At 38.9% G+C, this 10121-nt stretch overlaps 1 protein-coding gene across 1 annotated transcript in view; it reads right to left on the bottom strand.

The window, feature by feature from the left end:
* Window positions 1-7351: 7351 nt before the first annotated feature.
* MARK1 (microtubule affinity regulating kinase 1) overlaps window positions 7352-10121 on the bottom strand; it is an 83538-nt gene continuing 80768 nt past the window's right edge. The window contains exon 19 of the mRNA XM_006170193.2: window positions 7352-9698. Within this exon, the coding sequence (XP_006170255.1) occupies window positions 9344-9698 (355 nt within the window). The 3' untranslated portion in view covers window positions 7352-9343. The remainder of the gene's footprint in view (window positions 9699-10121) is intronic.

Here is a 10121-nt window from a genome sequence, read left to right as displayed (position 1 = left end):
CCCTTTAGCGAAAACCCCGCCAAAAAAAAAAAAAAAGATGGCATTTATTTATTATTTTCATTTTAAGCACTTTCTTAAAATGTCTGTGGTAATCACACAGGCCCCATAGAATGCGAAATGGAGACTTTTTTGCACAGCACACTTTAATTTCACATAAAGAGTTGAATTTTAGCAACAATAAAGAGCAACGATGGAACTTAAGTATAAAAGTTGCAGTAAAGGGCAATACAAATGAAATGTGCTGTAATGATATAACGAGAGTCTTCCATATATTGTTTCTTGTGAAATCTGAACATTTTCCCAAATTTTATTTAGTGTTTCTAAGAGAGAACAAGCCTCTTCCTGTGTCCATGGCTACCATGAGGGACTGATCACTGAGACCCACCAAGCGTTAGCTGGGCTGGGGCTGGGTGAGGCCAGAGCTCTAACTAGATTGAGTTCACATCAATATGGTGGGTTGACCCAGGCCTCAAAACTTCTGGGGCGTCATTGTCAAGGGTCCCAAATCTGTGATGCTGCAGGTGTTTAAGCTGAGCGGGGAGCGCAGTTCAGAGTTTTGGCCCACCTTTGGTTTCAATTCCGACAGGCCCTGGCATTTACCACAATGGGGATGCACAAGAAGCATATACTCTGCTTCCCAGTCTTCGTCACAGCTTTCTCAGCACAACTCAGGGGGTGGGGCAGAATCACAGGGTTGCACGATTTATTTACTTTTGCTGTGAGGAGTTTTCCAGATTGTAATCCTCCCTGCCTGCTCATCTGTATCTAAAAGCATAGCTGGCTTCTCCTCACCCCAGAAGAGGCATCTTCCAGTGCCAAGGAAGCCCATTTTCTGCACCTGCCCACCCGGACCAGTGACTTGTGCAGGTGACACAGCTCGCTGCTCTCCTGTGACAGGCCTGTTCCTGGAATCTTGTTTGTCAGAGCTCCCTTGTACCCACTACTCTTTGATATCAGTATAAAATATGATTTTTATATCATTGTGTGTACATAGACTTTTATCTGTTATCATCAGGTTGAAAGGTCTTTTGGATTGTTCTGCATCAGCAGCAGAATCAGAAGTCCCCTGTGGATAAAGTTCTAAAGCATAATAACTAACATTTAAAATAATGATCTAACAATACAGTGGAATTATGTCTTTTTTAAAAGAACTATTCTATTTAATTATATTTATTATTATTTTAAATTTACTATAGAGCATATGCACTTGCTGTAAAGACAGGGTGAGAGAGAGGGAAAGTGAGAAAGCAAGTTGCCAGGTCTGGACATGGACCATGGTAGGCCATGTGGGAATCCAGCAAGCCCAACTGCCATGTCTTATTTGATAGCATTTCTCCAAAAGACATTGAACTTTCAGAAAACTACTCAACTATCTGTCTTAGTTATACACACACATACACACATATGAGAGATTGATTTCTTCCCAGATGTAGATTAAGATATTTTAATAATTGGCACTGTATTTAGAAAATAACAACATGAGCACTGTCTTGGCTGACATATACTGTCAAATTAAATAAATTATAATTTAGACCTGTAGTTTGCTATGATGATACTTACCATGTAAAATTATTGATCAGAAGGGAATGCTCTCATAAATGATAGAGAAAAGAAAAATTTGAAGCTGAGGGATGGGGACAAAAGAAAATAAATTGAAAAGCTTTCATATTAGGATAGAATTCAGAATGATAAAATTCAACTAGAGACATGGAGGTTCTAAATGTAGTAACAGAAACGGAATGGTTAAAGTCAGAATGGGTTTGCCCGGCCATTCATGCTCATCTACGAACCTTGCAGTAACTGTGAAATGAGTCATTGTCGGTGAGCCAAACAGTGCTAGAGGAAACTCGTATTCAATAGTGTGAAGATTGAATTGTTGGGGCTATTCCCATTTATCTCCATGATGTGAACTAAATAAAACTGGCTTATCTTTCTCTTAGACCCTGCTCAATAGAAAATAAAATCCTGAAGACTTAGCACTATCAAATGCTGACCCCTTCAGACTGACAATGAGCCGAAACATTTGGATAGACTTCGATAACGCATAGACTGAGGAATTATTTCAGAGGACTCTAGACCAAAGTAACGTGACTTTGTTTGCCTGGGTACATTCTAAGGACAAAGGCAAGAAAAATTAAAATCAAAATTTCATTTAGTAGTTTCATCATTAATGCCAGTATCACTATTTTTGGATCAATTTCTTTTATTGGCAAATAAAATCAATGAGTGGTTGTGTTAGCTTAAAAATGCCAGTTATATGAGTCATCTGTCATAAAAGAAAACGAAGCACAACTACAGTTTGAATATAGGATGAAACATTTAAATGTTATAGTTGTGACATAATATTAGAACCAAATAGAAAGTGGCTATAAAGTTTAAAAAAATTTTTTTAAAGTTTATTTCTTCCATAAGAAAGACACTGAGTGAGAGAGAGCAAAAGCAAAACAAACCCTCAACAAGGTCTCCACGCTGCAATCCACTCTCAGCTTCAGCCAACCTAGGGCATGGGCACATGCACAGGCCTGGCATGCACAGGGAGGCCCTGGAATGCCAATCTGTGCCCTTCCCATGTGGGATCAGCCGTGCCACTCCTGGTATGAACTTGGTGTGAGTGTGTGTGTATTTTTTCCATCTCGGTCCACTGAGACGGCCTACAAGTCACATCATCCCAGCAGCACAAAGCTGATAAGCACCTCAGAGTGCTCACAGTTTCTATTTCTTCTGAATGGAATTGACGCTTGGAATATTGGTTGATTGCACACCTGGGATAGGAATGTACAAGATGGGCCTGGGGTATCTTATGCCAAAAAGCAAAGATGCTTTAAAAGTTTTATGCATGTTTATCAACAGGCGACATCGGACAGATAAAGGGTTCCTTTGACTGAACGGTGATGTTTCGAGCACCAAAAAAGAACTAATGACTACAAACATTTGGAACAGTCTGTGTCAATGAGAAGTCACTGGTTCATCACAGTACTCTGAAAAAAGGGACAGTATAAAAAGAGCTGTACATGACAAGTGTCTTGGCCCTGCCAGTTTTGCACAGTATGAAAAAAAATACAGAATTCCAAATTCCAAAATAACTAATGGAAGCATTACATTTAGATATGAGGGAGCTAATGGAATGGATTATGGTGCCTTTGCAGGCATTTGGAAAGCTATTTGAATCAAAAAACAAAATCCAACTGCAGCAAGGAAGGATGTTAGCCTCAAATTCATAAACAGACAAAAGAAACATGACGCGCTATTAGTTAAGTTTAGGGAATGTGAGCCATGAGACCAAGGGCTCTTTGGAGGTGTCTGTTAGGTTTCCAGCTGTTGTGGGTGAGAGGAAACAAACTACGTCCCAGGGAGGGGTTTTCCCTGACCTCTAGCGGTTCCCTCCGGTAATAACAGCAACTACCAGTGATTTCCATGGGTCAACAAGTTTCCAAGAAATTACTGTAGAGCAGTTCCATGGTTTTCGCTGGGATTATAATCATTCAATATGGTAGCAAGGATTATCTCATACTGCCTACAATCCTTGATTGACAAATTAATTATTATTTAAGCGAGGCTTGATGAAACACACTTATTATAAGTTGGATTCACAGAGAAAAATGTGGGCAAGGCTGTGGACCAAATCATAACACCTTCGACCCCAATTTTCTCTGAGAGAATGGAGAAAAAGAATACAATGTTTTCTTAGGCCTAATCTGTGTTGGATTCACAGAGAAAAATGTGGGCAAGGCTGTGGACCAAATCATAACACCTTCGACCCCAATTTTCTGGAGAGAAAGAATACAATATTTTCTTAGGACTAATCTGTCCCTGCTCCTCTGAGAATACTGCTGGGCCTCAGAAGATGACACCCTAAGCGAGGGCATCAGCAGCAGCCTCACAAGCAGAGTTTCTCTCTGACCTTCTCCTGCCCTGTGTCTCTCTCTACTCTTCGATCTCTCCCAGGGCAAGTCACAGACACTAGAATTCATCGTCCCCAAGGCAGGTCCAAGAAACCAGAACCCCCCTTCCCCCAAAGCAATGGTAAAACCTAAAAATATAACTCTCCCTCACCTTTCTGCATGAAAGTTGGCCGTAAGGAAGTTCTTCGATTTCCCTTGTCTGATATTAGATCATAAGGCCCTCATTCCAGAGGGGGTTCTGCCTCATACCCAGGAGGAATGCAGCACAGGAAGGCAAGAAGAATCTAAACAGACAAGTCTTGCTAGTTTTCTCTATTTCCACTAATTCATACCTTGTGTGTCTAATCCCCTTTCTACATCCTGTCCCTGCTTCATCAAACCAAAGCATAAAATCAAATAGCATCCCCTGTGTGTTTGGGTCTTTAATCGGAAGATTCTTGTGTGTGAATATGTATGTTAGATAAATCTGTAAGCCTTTCCCTTATTGACCACCTTACAGTTAGTGGCTTTCAGTGAGCCCCAGAGGGCAAATTCCTTTGCCCTGCAACACAAAGTGTAGAAGAGTTTTAAAAACGCAGAAGGAATTTCTCAATCTGGATGCACTTATTTCCATAGTTAAGTAAAATCTCTTTAACAGGACTGTCCTTTTAAAAGAAGCAAGTTAAATTACCACTCAAGTTTTAGATCCCATTTTAAATGTAACTCTGAAGCAAAAGTATTTGGGTTAATCCATTCTTGCAAAACAATTTCCTTTACAAACAGCTGAGAAAAAAAAAACCCTCAAATACCTATTTTGAAGCCATTAAATTTTCAAATAATGAAAAAATGCATTTCTATGGTTAAAACCATCAAATTTTAAAGCTTTTTATTGAATAAATGATTATCATTTGATGGGGAGAAGCAATCCGCTCCAAAAGAAAGATAAAAGGAGACTTTGAGATGCAAAATCACCCAGGATACAAAATGGAATTCACCTCTTAACAGGAGAATGTTAGGGGAGACCCACTCAATGAAGCTGTGTCTGCTATAGCTCCTATGAACTAGGGTTTGTTTCTGCCCTTTATTGTCATTCCTGGGTTGTTTTTTCTTTGTGGTAAAATATACGTAATAAATGTTGCACAGGGAAACACCTTAACCATTTTCTGGTGCACGGGTCAGTATCGTTGCGGACACTCACTACTGCTGTGCAATCAATCCCCAGAACTCTGCAGTTTGCAAAACTGAAACTCTCCGTTCATTAAATACTACCTCCTCATTTCCCCTCCCCTCAGCCCCTGGACATCACCTTTCTACTTTCTATCTCTATGAACCTACTCTAAGTATCTTATAAAAGTGGAATCAGGGACCAGCAGATGGTGTAATGGTTACGTCACTGGACTCCCAAGTAGTCAATCACTGGACATGGTGGTGAGTTTGGCAGTGGAGTGGGGACAGGGCACAGGGAAATAAGTTGCCTATTTCCTTTTTCTTCTTTTTTTTTTTTTTTTTTTTAAGGTATTTGTCATAGGACAGGGGTGCTCACTGGAAAGGAAAGCGACAGAGAGATACAAAGAGAGGGAAAGTGAGAAATCACCTCCTAGAGGGGATGGCCATGACACAATTCCTTTTCTTCCACTTCTCAGGATTTTGGGTACCCACTCACACATACTAGGCATGATTTCAAGCTGCCCAGTTCAGGACTCGAACCACAGTCAGAAATGTGGGAGTCCAGCACCTTAACCACCAACGCCATCTGCTGGTCCCAAACAGCCTTTCTCAAAGGGGCTACGGAAAAACGCTGCCTTCTGGGAAGGGGAAGTGAAGACTGGAAACGGAAGAAAAGCTTGTGCAGAGGTGAGGTGAGAGGTGCCCCCTGGAGTGGGTTTCCAGAGCACTGAAACTCAGTGCACTGGAACAAAGCAGGGTCCTGAGAGGATGATGCTGAGAGGGACAAAGCCCCTGGGGGTGGGGGTGGGAGCTATGCAGAGTCAGCTGATGAGCAGAAGGTCAAAGCCTGAGCGGGAAATACAACTTGAGAAACGCGAGGGCTTTAAATTGATGTTCAGAGCAAGAAGAACCAGGGGACATCTGCCAAGTCCAGGTTAATGTTGTGTTGAATTATTACCATGGCCACGACCAGACAGGGGTGCCTAGGGCAAACTAACCTGGGATTTCTTAAAAAGCTGCAGCTAAAAAATATTTGTTTAATCTTTAGAAGTATCACTGAGCACTAGGGTAAGGGCAGGGGAGGCCAACGAATATGTACAATGTACTTTGTCAAACCAGCTCAGAGGTGATGCTAGACTTATTTTTTAAATCATTCTAGAAACTGAGAAATTGGGAGGGAAGTTTTGCCTTCCATGGTCCAGCTGGACTTTCAATAAAAAGCCATTCCTTAACCGGCAGTGATACAGGCAGTCCCTGAGCAGTCCCTGAGGGCATCTCGGCTCTTCTAGTCTCTGTCCCCTGACCAGAACATTCTTGCCCATTTTAAAATCAGGTTGATTTCTAACCATTGAGTTCAGTTCCTTATATATGTTTGGATATTAATTGCTTATCAAATACATAGTTTGCAAATATATTCTTCATTTTGTAGGTTGTCTCTTGGCTCTGTAGTTTCTTCTAGCGTTTTAGTCTGACGTAATCCCAAGGAGTTCTTTGTTGGTTTTTAATTCTATTTTAGCTCCTTTGCTCTTTCATTAGCTATAACTCTGTTGTACAATTTTATTTTTTTTTAAAGTTTATAGTATACATCTTTTCTGAGTTTTTACAGCATCAATTGTCTGTGCTTGTTTGAGCACATTTTTTCTTCTTTGGGATTTTTGTTTGTTTGTTTGTTTTTTGTTTTTGTTGTGCATGAGTTTACATTCTGTTTTCCCTAATGGACTAAAATCCAACCTCTTAAAATTCCTTTACATAGCTTAAGACTTAGTAAGTACCTCAACAGATAGTTTTGAAAATGAAGGCAGTGATTATCTTGATTTATTTGCCTGGACCGATAGAATCACTTACTTACAGCAAATCAGTGTCTCGCCTGTCCCATGTCATTTTGTTGCCAGCAGCGTGTGAAGTATTGTTGGTGACTATCACTTCCGTGTATCAAATTCAAGACTGCATTGGAAAATATTATTGTTCCAAGGCTCTGGAATTTTTTTTCATTTTACTATTTTAATTTATCAAATAAAATACTGTGCCCCAGTTTCCACAAAATAATTTAATATAAGGGATATCACGTCAAATAATATTTCAACAAAAGTCAAGGAAATCCTGATTTCACATAGCCAGTAAACATAAACTGGTGTTTATTTATGCAAACATACTGTAAAATTCTTCTAAGTCTTCAGAAAAAAAGTATGTCATCATGAGCACATAAAATGAAAAACCTAAAGTGAATATCAAGATTTCATTTTTTTTGTTCATAAAAGTTACTGAAGTAAAATTATTTTCCACAAACACATAAGAGTTGGCCAGAGTGAGAAAAACATTAATTTCCACTTGGGATAATGGCATGAAGTCAATTTTTTTCAAAAGTAGTTGAATGATGAAAAAATTCCTATAAAAAGATTAAATTTTCTTACCATAATGGCACCCTGAATACCTAAATAGCTTCACCCTTTGCCAACTAAATTTAGAACACACAATCAACTCCCCGTACAGAATACTTTTGCACTAGAAAACAGGTAATTCACATTCTGATAAAGAGCAAAGACAAGTGCTTTATTATGAGAACTGTTCAAGTAAAATTTCAGTGTGCACCAGTGAGAGTGAAGAAAGATTTGCATCAATTACTTTGAATGAACACCAGGTTAAAAAGGGGCTACACAGTATTTTTTTTTTTTTCCAAACACCACCCTTTGCTAAGGCAAAAATACACTTCATTTTAGAACAGAACTGTTACAGAAGAAAGCTACGTCACAGTACAGTACAGAATGTAGAGTCCGTCCTACTCTGGAAGCCACCGTGGAATGGCGCATCACCCACTTAGAGTGTCCTCGCGTAGGTTAGGATTACAGTGCTTATCACAGCTTTATTTTTCTTTAAATTGATCAAATTCGAATCCACTTTCTCTTTCTCAGGAGTGTGCAGATGGGGCCCATGTGTTGATATTACAGTAATTACAACATTAAGTAACATTGCACAGCCAACCTCCAAGGCTAACTCAGTACAAAATAACAAGTAGTAAAATGTACCTTTAACTAGTGGTTTTACACCGCATATATCACTAATTATAAAAGAAATGTAGGCAAATGCCCAGTTACAAAGCTGCACATTATAGGCATAACGATGTGGAATAAATACAAGAAATCTGGCAAAACACTGAAAACAAATGGGTTACATGAGAACAAACGGAACAACCACGTAAGCATAAATCAAGAATATACTGTTATAAATAGCATGTTTTGCTCACGAGTCTCTGGAAGTACTTACAGAATTACAGTGGCAGGGCTAGATGAACAGGATGGGAAGAGAATGAGGCAAATGTTCCCAATGCCAGTTAATTCCTGAGGTGGCATTATTTCTTAACTGATGCATTGATCAACACTGTAAAGATGGGTTTGTGCTATGAAACAGTCCCAAAATTGTTATACTTCTGCAATTACATTGCAGTATTCTAAAGGCAGCAATCCTAAATGACAGTTTACATTATTAATAGCCAGATGAAGTACTGATTCTTTTTAATTTTGCTGCTACAATTAGCAGTGGGTTCAGAAAACACTTCAAAGTTCAAAAGAAACTTGATGTAGAGTTAACTTTTCCCCCAAGACTTTTTAGCTCAAGGCAAAGCTATTATTTATCTTCATGTATTCTATTTTAAAAATCTCTAAGCGCCAACACTGTAAACATTTTGTATCTTCTGAACTAAACCTTGTCTGATGACAAGGATAAGAGCCAAGATAAGCAGGATAATTATGTGTATAACAAAGCTGATCTCTTTATCAGCTTCTGGTTTAAATTTAAATATGATTTTAAAATAATTTTTAAAAGTCCATGCTACAGTTGTAAAGACTTATTTCTGTGCACTTTTAATTCTGGACACAATTTTCAAAATTGCATGATGGAGGTAAGAATTTAAAAAACCCACCAGAATGTAAGTAAACAGGAAAGAACATTTTTTTAACTCAAAGCATCAAACGTACATTTAGGTGCAGAAATCTAGACAAGTATACAAGTTTTTAAGCAATCATGTTTTATTATACAACTCTATGAACAGAAAATGAACAGAAATACACAATATACTTACCTGTACATGTGAACCTACTTTTTAAGCTACAGATATTTATTATAGTTCATACTGAATTTAATTTTACAGTTCATAACTATGTATAACCTTATTATTGCATTAAGGGCAAATTCTACATGGGGAGATTCACAGGCAGACCACATTAGGTATTACCAGTACATTCAAAAACTGTACCTCAGATATGGATGTATCTTCCCTGATCCTGTAAATTTGGATTTATTTACAGCTTAAGCTCATTTGCTATTTTGGATGCAATGTTCTTAAAGGCAATAGATGTCCCAGATATTCGCTTGAAGCGGACGCCATTGAGTGACAGTCGAGGCAACTTGCAGACTTCCATCTCCCACTGCACCAGGCTATCCTGTCTGGCATCTCCATGGACACAGAAAAGCAAAAACCTCTCTTTCTGTTCATAATCACAGTTATTTGCATCTAACACTTTTCGGATTTCTCTCATCATGTCATTAGGGTCCATTGAACTAGTGGTCTTCATACTCCACGTGAACCGCAAAGAACGCGGCTTGGAATCTTTACCCTCCTCCTTGTCTCTTTCTTTTGGTTCTCCTGATGTACTTCTGGAAGAAGAGGGCAAAGGGAAAGAATGAAAACAGAAATTCCATTCAGTGAAGAAACCCAAACACACATAAAATTTAAGTGGTCATAATTCAGTGCCTCATAAAACTATCCAATTCGCGGACAGACTACACTCAGATAGATTTGAGGATTTATGTTATCGTGCTGTTAAAAAAACAGACCCCATGAGGCTATCTGTTTTGACTGTTAATATCTTCAATCTAAAAGAGCCTATTTTCTTAAATATATTTACTTGTGGGAAATGAGTCTGCAGCTGAAAGTGAACTTCATGCCGTTTGCAGCTCCTTCGTCACTTCTCTGTTCAAGTTTGTAAAAGCAGATTCTCCATCTTTTCTATGTGTATGTTATGTCTAGGTGGGTGTGTGGGGGTAACACATACACACCCACAAGCACACAAAACAGTA

Source organism: Tupaia chinensis, unplaced genomic scaffold, assembly GCF_000334495.1.
Source record: "Tupaia chinensis unplaced genomic scaffold, TupChi_1.0 Scaffold148108_1, whole genome shotgun sequence".
NCBI classification, from domain to species: domain Eukaryota; kingdom Metazoa; phylum Chordata; class Mammalia; order Scandentia; family Tupaiidae; genus Tupaia; species Tupaia belangeri.
The sequence above is the reverse complement of the archived record's forward strand: the minus strand, read 5'-3'. Positions and strand labels throughout refer to the sequence as shown.